Source organism: Scatophagus argus, chromosome 17 (assembly GCF_020382885.2).
Source record: "Scatophagus argus isolate fScaArg1 chromosome 17, fScaArg1.pri, whole genome shotgun sequence".
NCBI lineage: Eukaryota > Metazoa > Chordata > Actinopteri > Scatophagidae > Scatophagus > Scatophagus argus.
In genome coordinates, this window is record NC_058509.1 from 2,380,572 (window position 1) to 2,397,495 (window position 16,924).

Here is a 16,924-nt window from a genome sequence, read left to right on the forward strand (position 1 = left end):
AGAGACGAAGGAGGAAGGAGACGCGACGTGGATGGAACAGTTACTGAGGTTCATTAATAGTGAAATACAGCGTTTGTGTGCTTTCTGCTCTGCAGCCTGAGACCGCTTTAATCTTCAAAGCATTTCCATGGAAGCAGCTCCCCAAGAGCCAATTTAAAGCTGACCTTTAACCAGCCACCTCTTCCTCCCCTCTCGCCTCTTCTTCTCTCTCTGTCAGCTCTCTTCCCTCCTGCCTCCTCTCCTTCTCTGTGTTCCTTTGTCTCCTCAATTACTCCTCTGGTGTCTTCTTCTCCACACTGCTCCCCTTCGTTCTTCCTTTTGGTTTCTGTTTTTTTGCCACCATCTCTTTTCCTCCTTTTGGTCCCCCCCTCCCTCTGTTTACTTTGGCCTTCCTGGAAGGCCAAATTATCTCGAGGTTTCTCCCTGGCTGCCGAACGCAGACAAAGAAGCCTTTATCAGTGTCCTTTCTGCAGCGCCGTATGGGGAGCTACATCAAAAGGGCCAGGTTTCACACAATGGCTGGCGAGAGGCGAGAGAGTCCATCTCTCTTTGTGTCACAGTGACAACACTGTGGTTTCCTTTTGAAGGGGCGTTCCACCAAAACTGACATTCAGGGTGTGTTTTTTTCATTTAATAATCCGACAGGTAGGCTTTGTTTTTGATGTTGCTGATTGATTCAGTGCAGCAGTGATTCAGCCTGAGTCTGCCCGCTGGTGGCTTTTACATGTTTCTGCTGAAGTGATCAGTGCCGGCTGCTCTGGTAAATAAAATCAACCGGTCCAAAAGAAGTGAAAAACCGGGTAAACAGGGTCGAATCCAAACCCCCTGAACTATCATACGCACAATGGCGTAAGTGCTCCCCGTCACCACAGTAAGTCTGCAGTGGTGTTGGGGATAAAATGTGCTTGGGTTGAGATGCGATTAAACTGTCCCAAGTGCTACAGCAGCACATAATTCTGGACAGTCTCAAGTCCGTTCTCATGTGAAATGGGTGCGACTGTTTTGAAACGCAACAGAAACCGTTAGACACAACCTGTCAAATGGCAAGGTTTTAACAACTTGACCGATGACCATTCAATACGCACTTCAGGCGAAGCAGCCGGTGCCTTTATTCATCATCATTAAGGATCCTGTTGAGGATCCTTCTCGACTTGACAAACTTTGTGATTACTCTGCCCTGAAGAGGTTACAGGTGCAGTGACGGAGCAGAGGGAGAAATCTGCACTACCTGCAGAGACCCTCAAGACCAGACCTGCATTTTACGGTCCTTTGGGCATCCCTGTCTGGCTCGCGGGATCAGTCATTAACACAAATGAACAAGTATTTATGCTGTGCAAGCAATACAACTATGTTGCTTTTATTTTGAAAAGCCTGGCATTTTTATTATTTACGTGTGGACGCACGTATCTGCGTCTGTCGGCATTAACTGCCCGGCCCTGCTCGTTTCAGCCCAACACTCTTTGAATCGTAGGTGAACTCTGGGAAGTGCAGAGCTGCCACATAATGAGAAGTTTGGAGCCACGCTAAGATCCTACAAGAGAAGGCAGCATGCAGTCATGCTTTTGGAAAAGCATTGCTATGCCGCACCTTTGTGAGGGGAAAAAGGTGAATGAAGGAGGAGGAGCTTTTCTCTAAACCGCGACACGGTTTTGATGCCTGAACCATAAAAAGCTCGAGGACGGCGGCGACATACTGCGACAGAGATGCTGTTTCTGTGACGAGAGCAGGAAGATGAAGGGAAGTGGGTGACTTCCGAAGGTCTGATGTGTAATGAGTGGAAGCCGATTCTGCTGGAGTGTTTTCTCCTTTTGACTGAATCGAATTAATAATAGAGAGCCTCATCTGGACTTTCACGTCTTTACTGCTTCCACTTCCACGTATGAAAAAGACACACACACACACACACACTCGATCCCCCATGTAGCAACCATCCATCACTCGGCCCGCAGAGGCGACTCCCCTCCCCCTGCAGTCCTCAGCCTTTCGCGGGGCGAGAGAGGTAAGGACTGACAGAGAGAGAGAGAGGGGGCGGGGGGAGGTTGCCAGACACTGCCTCTCAAACGTGTTTTTTTCCCCGTCGAAGGCAGCCAGGCCCCTGCAGACCAGCAGCCAACGCCCCTCCCCCTATCTCCACATCTCTCGTTCCCTCCAATCCTTTCTTCTCTTCTCCTCCCTCAGCTCAGGCGACCTCTCCGCATCTCTTTCTGCCACGATATCTCTCGTTCTTGTTCTTCCTGCTCCCCCCACCGTGATCTTTCTCTTTGGCCAACCAACCTCCTTCTCTACACTGAGACTCTTTTCTTTCCTTTCTCCTCTCTTTTCAGTTTCCTCCAATCCTCCTTCTCTCTGTCCCTGCCTTCTTCCTCTCCTTTTCGACATGTCTTGCCTTTCTCTGCTGCTGTCACTCCTCATCTTTTCCATTCTTGCCTTCATTCCCAGCCTTGCCTTTCTTCTTCTCACCCATCTCCCTGCAGTCCTTTCCACTCTCTTAATTCTCTCAGTCTGCTCCAATCCCTTCATTTCCCCCCCTTCTCTGTTTCGGTTTGTTTACTTTACTGCTATGACTGTTTAGCAGAAACAGTTTACACGTTCATGTTTTATTTGGCTTCGCAGCTGAGTTACGAGTCTCCCGGCGGCCGCGTCCGCCCGTCCGCCATCACAATGGAGGTTCGCTTGAGAATCGGCTGTGAGAAAGCCGAACAAACCGGGAGCACGGAGGCCGACGTGCCTGGAAAGAGTCATGTGGTGGGAGTGGGACGGCTTCCTTCAGATTAACTGGCTCGTAGCTGGCTGGCAGAGACAGCGACTGGTGAAGTGGACGTTGTATGTGTTATTGGTCAGCGCAGGCAAAACGTTAGCGTTAACACAACCCGCTTGGCACAAGCTTTGCAACACGCTGGCCTACCGCTGCTGTTCCATGTTCACACACAAGAACAATATGGCTGCTAACTAGTTTGTTGTGTCACCTGAAAGCCCACAGAGGATCCCAGATAATCAATAAGTCCCACTCCTCGCTCTCTTCCCTTTCCCCTCCCCTGTGTTTCCCTTTTTTCAACCCCATCCAGATCCCTCGGTCTCCCCCGCGGCTCACCCAGCCTCTTCAGGGAGCTGTAGCGGCTGATCTCAGGTTTCATGGCCAACTCGTAGGACGGCGGCAGCTGCGCCAGGTTGTGGAAGGAGTGTGAGAAGGAAGGGTGGCTGCTGTTGTGTCTCATGCCCCCGCCCATGATGCCACCGCCGCCAACTCCGCCGCCGCCGGGACCTTTGCCGCTACCTGACAGAAGGGTGGGGCCGGAGGACAGCTGCGGGGTGTTGTTCATACGAGGCCCGCGCTCTGGAGAGACAGACAGATTGGACGGAGGGAGAAGAAAATGAGGAGCAGAGAGGTGAATGAGGGAGGAAAGAGAGATGGAGGAGAGGACAGAAAATTAGTGTGGCGATGAGATCAAAAATAAGTATGAAAGAATGAAAGAGGGAGGAGGGGGAGGAAAGAGATATAAAATAAAGGGAAAAGGGGAATAAAGAGGCAGAAAAAAGGAAAAACAAATAAAAAGAAATGGAGATGGACAAAAAGGAAGATGAGAGAAGAAGATACTAGCTAGTTAATGATCAGTAAACAAAGGAAGTGTCTCTGAGCTCCATGGCGACCATCTATAAATACAACTCTGTCCTGTTCATCTGAGGCTCTAACACAAACATATCAGCCACATGTAAATACACAGAAATACACTGACAGCATTGGAGGAAGGGGGGGATACACACACACGCACACACACATTCTCTCACACACTCTCACACAGACACATTTATGCAAAGTGCGAAGCACATGGATCGATACACATAAAAAATGATTCGTCTTATGTAAGATCAGCAGCGTGGGGGAGGGGCAGGCTTTTGCAACATGTATACTCATATCAGTTACATCATACAGTATGCGAGTACATTCATATTTCCAAACAGCAAACAGACAGCACTTTTTATGGCCCAACATGTAGGAGCACTCGGCTGTGACCTAACATGTGTGGGCTCTGCACACTGAAACAGGGACACCGAGCTCACGTCCAAAAGGTTCCTCTGAAATCGAAACAAAACGCATGCCGCCCATCAGTGGAACCGCCGAGCAGCGAGCTGAGGTGTTTATCAAACGAGGACAGGAGAAACTTTTACTACCCGCCGGGTGTCAGCAGCAGACACACACAAAATGTGAGAATGCAGAAATATAAAGCAGCGGTGACAGATTACGTAACTCTGGAAAATTGGCCATTTGGTGCCGTTTCCTGTCTTCGAGACACACACAATCGATGCCGGGTCCATTCAGGGTGGTAATGGTTATGGGCTGCGATCTTGTTAAGATTACTGCTGGACATATCTGGTCATTGACCATTGACAGTAATGGGTAATAATGGCCAATGATGTCTCTGTTAAGCATCACCCGGGGAACACACACCACACCGACTGCTGCACTGTGCACATCAGACGCACGGTGGGGGAAAAAGCAACACCAGCTCTGAGATCACAGGGTTTAGAAAGCAAGAACCAAGCACGAGGAAGGCTGTCGGACATGAAAGCACCGCGTATGGAGCTAAATGTGACGTTTTCTCGTGCCATCATACAGAATCTGCTTGGTCATTGATTGTTTTTTTGGCACAGCTGCCATGTCTGACAGAGAGGTTTGATAAGGCTGGCGTGGAAAGCCGTGTGCAGAGTATCTGACTTCAGGTGGCTGAAGTGTTCGGTTCTCGTATCCTCCCAGGAGGCCGCTGACCTTATCTCACACAGGAAGAGTGAGGACAAAACTAAACTCTCAAATCTCACCGCTGCATCTCATTAAAAGCAAAACCATTCAGCGTACACAGAAGCAAAAGTCGTGCTTCTGACATAATTATGGATCTAATACATAACAAATTAAGCAACTACAGTAAAACTTAATTACTAGTGTGTTGATATGTACTGTAAGTTGTGATTTTAAGTGATTTTGCCATTGAACAAGTGACAGTCTTTGTTTACAGCACATAAAAGGCACAATTTAAACCTAACTTTTAGTTTAATCTGCACTCTAACTTGGGTTTCTTCTTTACTGTTGCCGTGTTGTGTAATTCAGTCCCCGAGGGACACAAGTGGGTGTAATGGCTTGGAATAACTGGCACAGAAACAACTTGGGAAGTTCAGTGAAAATCAAACTCGTCCGTTCCATCCCCATGAAATGAGGAACGTGTCATATGAACACTGGATTTGATTTATTTACAAAGAACTTTGTGGCAAATTACCCGCCTGTCCTACATGTCTCTTTAAATGTCCATCGGGTTTGCACTGCACTTGGTCCCATCAGGTCCGAAGGGCTGATCCCTTTGGTGCAGTTTGGGAACCTTTAGACTTTGACTTTGATGATGATATTTCAACAGCAGCCTTATCCAGCACTCTGTGGCAGCCAAGCTAGAAACACCAATTAGACTTATACCAGAAATACTATTTAAATCCAAAGTTTCTGGAGGACATCAATCACTCGTGCTAGCGTTGCTTTTTTGGTGTTGTTTTCTTAGTGCAAAGCCTGGGAAAACACACTCAGGTAAGTGCAGTGACCTCGCTTAAGCCAAGACCTCCGGTAATCAGCTGTAAGCAGAGTTGCACATCACGGCTACACAGAAAGAAGCACAGTTGGAAGCAGGCTTGTGGTGGTGGTGGGTGAGAGTGGCGGACGGGGGAGGGGGGGGGCACACAGGCTTGCATTAAGCAAAGGGCAGGCCAGACAACTTTCAGCTCGCGCTCTTATGAAAGCTGTGTCACTCTCAACACAGCGGCGTTGAGAATGGCACAGCCGCTGTAAGAGCGCAGGACAGCAGGCCGTCATACCAACAACAAGACAGACAGACAGCGTGGCAGTGAGGCCGGGAATCCGGCCGGCGGCTCATCGCCGCCTGTGCTCGACTGTGCTGCTGACCACGAGGCTTACCGATGGTAGCAGAGCGTTTGGGGCTGGAAGCAGACCCCTGCTGGTTAAAATGGTGGTGCAAGTTCCCAGCTGCGAAGAGAGCAGAGCCGACAAACTGATGGACAACCACTCCAGAGACACAGAGCCATGTGTCGAGTAAGCATTTGTGTCAATAGAGAGAGAGAGAGAGGGACAGAAAGATCGAGACAGGAGAGGAAGAGACAGTCCCTCCAGGAACTGGCTGTCTTTGTTCTTTTCTTTGATCATTTTAACTCACTGGCACATATTTCCACGATGATTTCAAACAAAAAATACAGCACTACACTGTCTTTTTGTGTCTTCAACAACCCAGCACAGCACTGGACACCACGCAATCCACTTTCTACTGTCAGGTATGATGTGCACAAAGTCAATTTGATCAAGTTGAAGTTGATCCACAGTAATAAAATATGGACTCTGTCATAACTACGGGAGCTCCAGTATTAAACAGTATCCAGCAAATGTAAATTTATAGGATGTGTTCATGTGCACTTTAGTTCCTGACTCAGCACAATCGTGGAGAGACTGAAGGCAGAGGGAGTCTGTTGTGTGAGAGGTGAGAGACAGCAGCGAGGAGAGAAACGTGTGCGTTAGTTTTCTGTTTAACACTGCAGTGAATCGTTACAGGACAGGAAAACACTGATGTCCAGCACTCAGAGCAGGAAGACGCCTCACATCCTTCTGACTCCAAAGCAGTTTATCTGAGGATGTGAAAATAAAAAAGACTGATTTGCAGCCACTGACAAACCTACAATTTCACCTCAGAAGAAGTGCCAAAGTCCTGTTAAAGGGGCAGTTCACCCCAACCCTCACGTGATGTGCTGCACCTGAAAACTAAAACCTAAAACTGATCTGTTTACATTATTGTTGTAGACGCAGCACAGCAAATATATTGTTAGATTCAGAGGTAAACACACAGAATACAAAGGTGAGTCCACAACATAAAACTAGGATTAGCTTCATTTTTATACAAAGATGATCCTTTGTTATCCTTTCACGTGCCTAAGCAGCAGCGTCTGGCGGCTGCTCAGTCAAACTAACGTCTCCCACCTGAAGTGTGACGTGTGTTACTGACATCCAGAACAAAAGTGGAAATTACCATCCACGTCACCGAGGACGAGACGAGTTGGCTGGATTCAAACGTTCATTTCACCTGAATGCAACAGGAGTTTCATGTTTTCCTCCCCAGCTTGTCATTATGTCATTAATACGGCGTGTTTTTATCACTCAGTCACTTACTGCGGTTGTCTTTGCTCTGCAGGATGGGGGTGTAGAGGTTTTTGGACGTCCGTCCGTCTGAGGTGGTGGTGGTCAACACTGTGGTGTTGTTCCTCTCTCCCTGCTGCACCGGGCTCGACTGGTGACGCAAGATATCCACCAGTGATCTGACACAGCAGTGGGTGGATGGAGAGATGAGAGCAGGAGGGAAAAAGGAGAGGGTAAAGAGAAAGACAAAAGGTCAGACAGAGACAGAAAGACAGGAGGTGAGGAGAGCCGACAGAAGAAGACCAATATGAATGTGGAGGAAAAAAATACTCAGGCAGCTCCTAAACCCAACGTCAGTCTTTTATTCTCTTAATTCACACCAACTGGTGGATCTAAAAGTCTGATCTAAACTTCACAGATTTTCTTCTGGCTCATCTGAGACATGCACACACAACAAGATTTTGCTGCAATGGTGAAACTCAGTACAGGATCTTTATTAGGAACATCACGTGATCTCGAAGGGAAGCTTTGCTCAGCTAAGCTAACTGCTAACTAATATTTATCAAAAGGTTATGGTTTCCCGGTCAGCTTCGTATCCGGGATCTGGTCCTGTCTGACGTTCTGCAGTCTCACCTTTGTGCACTGCTGTTCTCTGACAGACCTGTTCGGCGCTCTCACCTGGGCATGTTGATGTCCCTGTTGCGAGGTCGGCGAGCCACCTTGCTGAAGGCGATCCTGACGCCCACAGCCACCACCAGCGTGAATGAGATCACTCCTCCGATCACATAGCCCGTACTGCGTGTCCGGGAAGATCACCATCGCACGTTTGAAATCAAGCGGCAATTTAAACAAGTAACAGAAACAAATGAGCGTGTGCAGAGAAAAAGCTTATCATTATTTGAAGACAGATTACAAGATAAAATATTCTCTATTTCCTCAGGCGGTTTGACTCTGACCTGCTGTTCTGCTGCTGCAGCGTCTCAAAGTCCGGATCGGGCTTGTTGCCCACAGGCACGGTGACGGGCACCTGCGGGTCGGCCCAGTCGGGGGACTTGTAGTTGTTGCAGGACTCCTGGTCCAGCCGGTTCCTCTGGTGCTCGCAGCAGAACCGGTAGTGGCAGGTGCCGCAGCAGTAGATGTAGCTGCCCTTGGAGCAGTTGAACGTGCTGTCGAAGTGCCCCATGACGTCGTAGTAACCCCTGTGGCACACAGTCGGTAATGAAGACATTTGTCACCCGTGACAGAGTGTTTCCCTGCCGCTCGTCCCATTCAGGACTCTTCTATGCTCCTGAAACCTGGCCGGAGTTACCGGACACCTCATGACTATCAGGGTAAAAGCATCTCCAGCAGCTTCTTTTAGCAGACATTCTGCCTCATTTATCCAATGTCAGTCCTCTTCAACAAATGCACATTTTTTTCATGGCCATTTTTGATTCAAGCCCATTACTATGTGACCTTGATGAATTCTGCATCACCGGAGCACAGTTATGCCTCCATAAAGCACTCAGCAGGACCTTGGAAGGATTTATTTTAAGTGTGACTGGCACAAGCGGGAATGCATTCGTGACTCATGACAGCATCAGTCACGCCGATGCTACGAGGTCGAGGCGACGACCTTGTGCTTCATTCACGCAGCACGTCTTGTGTTGTTGGAGGAGCCCTCTGAGCAGGTCAACACTCTACATCACCGTGAGCATTTCTCCAACTGGAAGAGCCGACCAGCAGCACCATCAGTGGAGGAGAGCTCAGTGGAGCTGTGCTGCCGCCCTGCAGACAGAAGCTTTATGTCTGTGTTCAGTGTTCTGCTGCGTTGGACCGCCTGCGTGCTGTGGAGCTCGCCAGCACACAACTGATTTGGAGCTGATTACATGTTGCCTAGCAACAGCAAGACGCCTCTCAGTGCTTCAGCGAGCTCGAGATCAGAGCTGCGGGAGGAAAAGAATCATGATGCACCTCGTTTTCATGGCATCCAGTGCGATCGACACGTTAAACAGAAACATAAAGGAGGCCCGAAGCTTGACTTAGCTTAACGAACCAGTTTGTGTTCAGGGAGTGGACCTGTTTAAAACTGGTTTTCACTCGTTATTTCTACTGTAAGCTCTCCATCATGTACAGCTTTTATATTTAGTCAGTCTTAAGTATGAAAAATTCTAAATAAAAAGAGAAGCTTTAACCACAGGGTCATTGCCTACTTAATCCGATTTCCGTCTGCCTTTTCATTTTGACACATAGAGCTGAAAACAATCACCTCACAAAAAACACCACAGGAAATAGTTTTGTTCTGGCTGTACCTGCACACGTCCACATCCACCAGCTGTCTGGGAGGCGGAGCCACCTGCGCCGCACCGAGCGGAGGCTTCAGGGCGTCGGCCGTCACGTTCCTTGGCAACATGGTCTGAGGGAGGGGCTTTGGAGGGAGCTCGGCCACCACTGGCGGATCGCCTCCATCCTCCACTTCAGCTGCTTTCGGCGCCACTTTGGGTCCGGCGGGCAGCGGCGGCAGCGGTGGCTTGTAGCCAGTCAGGAGGAACAAGGTGGTGCTCCTTTTACCAGGTGTGGCGGAACTACTGCCGGCGCTCAGAGTCCTGGCATCGCCATCAAGAGCCCGTCGCTGCGTGGTGATGGTTAGCGTGGCAACAGCCAGGCAGGAGGAGAGCAGGAGCGCAAGGGACAAGGAAAACGTCCCTCTTGAAATTGTCGGTTTCATTGTTTTATCACAGAGTTTTTGTTGTTTAACAGCTTGTGCGCAGGAGCGAAGGGTTTCTCTTGGGGTTCACTTTGTTCAAGCAATGTGTCGTGAAGGTGTTTGGCATTTCACTCTTTCTTCTTCATGTAAACATTTCTCTCCATGTTAAAATCCTTCCCATAAGCAGCTTTTGTAAACATTGAGGTCTTTCAGAGTTTTTAGGCCCTATACGAACTGCCTGTGAGATGGCTGTCGTTCTGAAATCATTTAAAAGCAAGCTTTAACCGATCAGAAACACAGAATAATGCCGTTTGCTTTCTGGCAGCAGGTGTCGATATTTAATTTTGGTTTGTCGTTTGACAAAGCGTCTTTTTACAGTCCACTGGCCAAAATTCTGGCAGTCATTTTTCACATTTTCTGTAAACAAAATGAGTGTAAACTCTTTCAATATAACGACTCCTCCAGAATAAGAGTCTTATATCTCCTGCTGAAGAGTTTTCTGGTCGTCCGTTGCGATTCGCGTGAGAAACTGCAATGAAAAATGTGGTCTGTAAACATTTAGTGTTGTATGTAAACTTTACTGTTCGCGTTTGATGAGCTGTAACAGATGCTGAAGTGGTCTTGTTTGGGTTTGGCACTTCTGTTGTCCTGTGTGGATAACTGATGTGTAAAATCATACATGGAAAAGTTCTGTTTCTTCAAATCAAATCAAATATCGGAGCCGTGTGTGTCTGTAAACAACAGTGCTGGCAGCTTCAGAGAACGAGCTGAGAGGAAGTCAAGTCTGAATTTGGCACAAGCTGTTACTTTATTTTCTAGTCCTTCGACATCTTGCTCACCCTTTGCCAATAAAAAAGCTCTTCCTATCAAACAAAGGTAAAGGTAAGTAGCCTTGAAATAACAGTGTGTGTGTGTGTGTATCAACAGTTTGACTAATAAAGTACTGCTAAGTTAAAGCATAAAGCAGCATCAAATGTTTAAGAAAGGTTCCTCCAGCAGCTACTAGAGGACAGAGATGAGTTCAGTAAATGAGCACGTCAAGGCATTCACAAAGAGTGTGAGATAGCAAGAAACTGCTGGCAAAATCACAGAAAGAAAAAGATTTTTTTAAAAAAGGAGGATCTATGTGCGTTCGATACCCTTGTGCGAGTGTCTCTGCTCTGAATTTAGTTTGGCCCAACAGAAGAGGACGAAGGAGGGCTTGGGCCCGGTTCTAGCAGGGCAGCGAGGTTCTGCCCACAGAACAGACATGAAAATGTCCGGATTCATCCGTCAACACGGAGGGACACGGGACGACGACGGGAGCTCCACGAGGTTCACGGCCGCGCTGTCCGCTCGCTGATTCAGTACGGCGTGCGATCCCAACCCGCCAATCTGTCCGCTCATCCAAACGTATGAAACCTTTTCAGCGACTCCCTGAACGAGTGTGTGCGCACTCGTGCGGTCGAGGATCACTTTGCCGAAGACGTCTGAAACATCGTGAGGTGTTCTTGTACATGTAAAAGGTATTTGTATGGCTGGTGTTCACTATGGCTTCAGCTTATGCTCTTTTACAAACTCGATCTCCTTCCACAGAAAATACAGTGAAAGGGTTTCAGTTGCATGTTTCTCGTAGAATAAAAGGAAGAATGCAAAAAAGTTGAAGAGGTCACTGGGACTTGATAAAGGGGGGCTGGCGGGCTGTTCAGCGTGACGTGATCAAGCGCCACGTGCGGAAGAAACCGAAGACGACAAAGAGCGAGAGGCCTCTCTCATTTAAGCGACTGGAAGAAGCAGATAAAAGGAGGCAAAGTGTCAACAGTGTTTCACAGCGCAGACTGAGACGGCGGCGTATCTCCAAGCCTTTGAGATAGCAGCGGCGGCGGCGGTGCCTGTAGTTACCGGGTTAGACGAGGCTTGCGTTGCCTGTCAGTCAAACGCCATCCCGCCGAAGCCTTAAAGTATTCAGACGGCGTCAGAGCGCGGCGACGAGTTATCGCTGCTTACCACGCGCCTCTTCTGTCAACTACTAGGAAAGCATCAGCTGGAGGATCTGTTTATAAAGCACTTTGAACCAATAATGCACTGATCGTAGTCCTCGTACGAAAAACCTCTCCTCAGCGCCAAGAGCAGCAACCATGCAGACCGAAGACGATGGATTTAAGTTTGACAGTCTTCTAAAACATCTCTTCAGTGTGCTGAGAGGAATGTGTTGAGAGTAAATAGGATCTGAACGGGACGCAGGATGTTTTAATGTGGGATGACGGAAGAGAAATAAAGCTGGACTCTACTGAATCAGGTTTAAGGAGCTAAACGGTTAAATAAACTGTGCGTATGACGATCTGGTGATGGTTGGTTTGGGAGATTTTTTTCTTTTTTTGCTTCTTCTCTTGACACAGTCAGTTTGGCACCTGGTTTTGGTCTGGCTTCGAACAAACACAGAAGACGAGAAGGGAAGAGGTCTGCGACTTCTGTCCCGACAACAACGAGTAAGTAAAAATAGTGGGTGGAAAAGCAGCGCGACAAGTTAGCGAGGAGCCTCGGCCTTGAAAGCAGCTGAGAAAATCCTCCTGAAAGCCTCCATGTGGTCCACCTTTCCTCTGCTCCTTCAGGTCTTCGTTTCTGTCACAGGTTCACACTGCAAGACAAGAGCACAGCAGGCAGAGTGTGTGTAAGGAGCTGGGGAATACTTCTTTCTTGTGTATTTTGTTGTATCTAAACTGCTTCCTGTGCCTGATTTATAATTTAAAAGTGCACATCGCTCATTCATGTTTCACTGCGGCTGCTCGGTTCTCCTCCACAGGAAACCAAACAGGTGAATGAGGACAACCGTTCAGCGTGTACTTGGACATTAGGTCCAGTCAGGTCACATACGCACACACACACACACAAAACCAGAATTTAATTTAAGCACAAGGGAACTTTTTACAGGAAGTTGGTTATTAAGGATGCTGTGATTCAGGACTGGAGGTAATTTTATGCCCTGAGCACCTTTCAGTGCGGCTTCTTTAACGCTTGATTAAACCTGAAATTCTGCTTTACTGAGGGATGTACAGCACATAGAGTTCCTGCAACACACACACACACACAGACACACACACACACACACACAGACTTGTATATATAAAACATCAAGTGACAGAGGAGATGGGAGCAGCCGTGGTCTGACTTTGATAAAAAGAGAGCAGGCGACATGACAGCTGCCATATGGAGTCATCTGACAGAAGGACAGAGGAAAGAGACCACAGATGTGTGTGTGTGTGTGTGTGTGTGTTCTGATTACAGAATGAGGCCTGCAGCTACAGGAACAGGAAGGGCCCAGCATAACACTGCTGTCAGGGAAAAATCTCACAAGCTCAGTACTGGAGTTGTGCCACATCGTATGGTTCACAACAATATCGTGTTATATTAGTTTAACAATGCATCCACGATCACCACAACTGGACAAATCATCACATTGATGGACTGTTTTCCTGTCTGTCAGATCTCCGTCAGCCGTGATATTACCCTTAGTAAGCAGATCTGGTGTCAGCCAAACTTTGAGCTCCGTATGTGTGTGGCAGGCTGATAATTTCAATGCATTCAACTCCTGCTGACACTCAAACGTGTTGCTGAAATGCATTATAACGCGACAGCAGAGGCAGATCTTCACCGTGAGACACGAGGGGTTGATGATGCCACTCGAGGAAAACTGGGATTACGAAAACAGCCGTGAGAAACCTTTAAATGACTGGGATGCAGGTCTAAAGATCACCTGCGATGATAAGCAACCTGACCCACGTGGCTCTGCGTGGTTCCTTCCACAGCAAACAAAAATGCGACATCATCACCTGCAGCCGCGGCTCCAAAGACAAAACATGATGAAACAAGACAGCGAATGGGAGTTCAAAAAACATTAAAAGAATTATTAAGTAGCAGACAACAGAAACAGAAAGCAGATCAGTGGAAGTGGAGGAGAAAAATACGCCAGAGCAGGATGTTCTGATTCCAGGGTTGAGGAGCTGACGGGAACTGTTTCCTGAATCACAGTAACCTAAATAGCCGCGGTCTTCTCTGCTGGAAAGTTCTGGGCGCTCTGCTGCCCTGACAGCCTGGCTTCACATCAGCGTATCTCCTCCCTCCGGGGGCTTTTCCGACCCGCTTCCTCAGATGTCATAATTAAGAAGCCCCTGCTGACAAACAGCTGAACTTCCACTGGCTTTCGAGGCAATAAGGGCATCCATTCAATAAAAATAAAAACAACATGAACAGAAGCAAGCTGATTGCCGGTGTGTGCAGACGGAAGGCAGACACACACTCTGGTGTCTCGTGTTGGCTTGTGTGTCTGCTGGTTTCAGAAAACATAGGACCTAATGTGACTCACACGAATTTAACACAAACTGAACAGCCAGCAGAGCCAATAAAAGTACACAGAGCTAATACAACCTCTGAATGAACACCACACTGAAGTGCACACTTGAAACGATGAATTTCTGAATATATTTACAGCTGCAGCAACATCAGCAGCTTGAGTGCATTCTTCTCCCTTAATCTGATGCTGTCTTGTTAAAACAGGAAGTGTGCAGCAGTTGGCTGGTTTAATTTTCTGTGTCCATCCTGGCACACAGTGAGTTAACACTGAAGATAACGCCGTTCAGGCAGAGCGATGGGATTTTCGTTTCATTATGTCCGTGTTTATCAAAGGATTTTCCTGCTTGTTATTCTGCATTAATGTAGGAGTGTGCGCATGTGGGTCAGACTTCCTGTGAGAAAGTGCAGTGATGTGTTCACATCGCACTAAAACTACTGCAGGCCCTGTTTATGAAACATTTCGTACATGCTGCTACTTTACACGAATTTCCTAATTTGCCAGATGACAGACAGATGGAAAGAGCAGTTTATTAAACGTAAAGGAGAGTTGTTAAAGAAGCCAATAACACACACCGGGACAGGATTAAGACCTTCATCATGTCCGAGCAGGACAGGACCGTGTCTGTCCAGCATGTCTGTGAGCCTGCACTCCTCCCTCTCTGCTGCACACATGTATGGATGCCCGTAAGCCTGCTGGTCCGCCTTCCTGCCAGCAGCATCTGCCCGAACACGGCGGTGCTCTACATACTACAGATCTGCCCCTTTTCCACAGCATCCGCCATGTGCGACGTATGGATGCTTCATCGTATACGTTCTTGCAGTTACAGTTGGAAATAGTCCCTGTGACTCCACCCGGCTAATCCAAAAATGGGCCAGTAGGTGGAGCACAGACCTCCCACACGGTCTGTTTGTACAATTAACTGCTGAGTGGGTCGTATTATTTGTGCGATATTTGCATTAAAAAATAAAATAAAATTCTCCACAACCGCGACTGAGGGATCAAGTTGAGCGAGCTCAGGTGACATCATTAATTATGCATCACTTTAATCCTTTAAGGACAAGGAAAACCAGTTAATATTAACGTTTAAGTACAGAGATTAATCACCTATCAAAACAGACTAATCAATCAACTGTTTCAGCATTAATTAAACATTTTCCGTTGTTAGACCTCTTCCTGGACCTGTTTCACCATCATCCACCATTTCTTTTGACTTTTTTTGGCAGAACTCTTTGTGCACTCGTTCACGGGACTTTAGCGTCCATTAGCAGCACACTCTGAACCTGCTCTGATCTTCAGTAATTTATACAAACTGCAGTAATCCCAGAGAACACTGACTTCAAAATGTGGTTATTTTGAGCGCCGTGTGTTACAAAACCTAAACGTATGAGTAATGCTTCCCTGAGTGATTCAAACGCTCAGCGCTGTGGTGCCAGTCTGCCGACTCTCCGCCATGTCGAGCTTCATTTGGAGGCAACCTGACAACCTACAGTTCAGAAAGCACATACGGAGGAGACGAGACCTGGTCGCACGGCGACTCAGGTGGCGTGAACGCTGTTGGTATTTTGTGCAGTGAGAGAGACATCTGTCTGTAGGTCTGTCTTCACGTCTGTAGGATGCAGGATTGTTTAAATTGCAAAACAATCTGCCGTTTTACAAAGAATTCAGTACTGAAATGTTTAATCTATTAAGTATGAAGTAAAAATGTCCAACATTCACTGTTTACAGCCCATCAGATTTAACTGTTATGTGCCACTTTTCATTGTTTTAAATCATATTTAAATTAAATTTATTTGAATTCAAACACAAGTGTGTTTTTACTACCATCTGATGTTTCATGGACCAAATGATTAATGTGAGGAAGTGACAGGCTGATCAATAACGAAAACAATCAATGTAATGCATTACAGTACAACACACTTCTCTGTATTTCATATAAAATTGATTATACATACATTTCATTTAGTATTATGTATTGATGCCGGAGAAACATATGCTATACAGACAAAATTATCGGGACACCTGACCTTCACACCAACAGGGACTTTAATGACGTCTCATTGTAAACACACAGACAGCTTTGCAGCTCTAACAGCTTCCACTCTTCTGTGAAGGCTTTCCACAACATGTTGGAGTGTTTCTGTGGGAATTTGTGCCCATTCATGCAGCAGAGCATTTGTGAGGTCACACACTGATGTTGGACCAAAAGGCCTGGCTCACAATCTCCGTTCCAGTTCATCCCAAAGGTGTTGGATGGGGTTGAGGTCAGGGCTCTGTGTGGGCCAGTCAAGTTCTTCCACACCAAACTCATCCAACCATGTCTTTATGGAGCTTTGCTTTGTGCACTGGGGCACAGTCATGCTGGAATAGAAAAGGGCCTTCAACAAACTGTTGCCACAAAGTTGGAAGCATAGCATTTTCCAAAATGTCTTGGTGTGCTGAAGCATTCAGATTTCCGTTCACTGGAAGTCAGGGGCCAAGCCCAAACATTGAGAAACATAAAGAGGTGTGTCTGGATACTTTTGTCTCTATAGTGTCCATGTCTCCATGCTCACAGTATATGAGCCTGTGGATCTGTCTCACTGCCTCACTTTGGCTTGCAGGAGCACATGAGCTTGAAAGACACAGAAGCCCCCTGACAGTGAGTTAGTGCAGCAGACCCCCCATAACACACACACACACACACACACACACACACACACACACTTTCGGTCCTGACTCCATCCCTCCATCCATT

The 16,924-nt window shown here is 47.3% G+C and overlaps 1 protein-coding gene across 4 annotated transcripts in view; it reads right to left on the minus strand.

Annotated features, from left to right (window-relative positions):
* The window catches only part of LOC124074260 (protein shisa-6-like), a 28,125-nt gene that overhangs the window by 2,408 nt on the left and 8,793 nt on the right, over positions 1-16,924 (minus strand). For 3 of the 4 annotated variants that reach the window (XM_046416955.1, XM_046416956.1, XM_046416954.1), the window contains exons 3-7: positions 9,466-12,477; positions 8,131-8,373; positions 7,853-7,969; positions 7,208-7,353; positions 3,092-3,334 (exon numbers count right to left, since the gene is read on the minus strand). In XM_046416955.1, the coding sequence (XP_046272911.1) occupies positions 3,092-3,334; positions 7,208-7,353; positions 7,853-7,969; positions 8,131-8,373; positions 9,466-9,881 (1,165 nt within the window). In that variant the 5' untranslated portion in view covers positions 9,882-12,477. The remainder of the gene's footprint in view (positions 1-3,091; positions 3,335-7,207; positions 7,354-7,852; positions 7,970-8,130; positions 8,374-9,465; positions 12,478-16,924) is intronic. The other variant, XM_046416957.1, reaches the window with a different exon arrangement.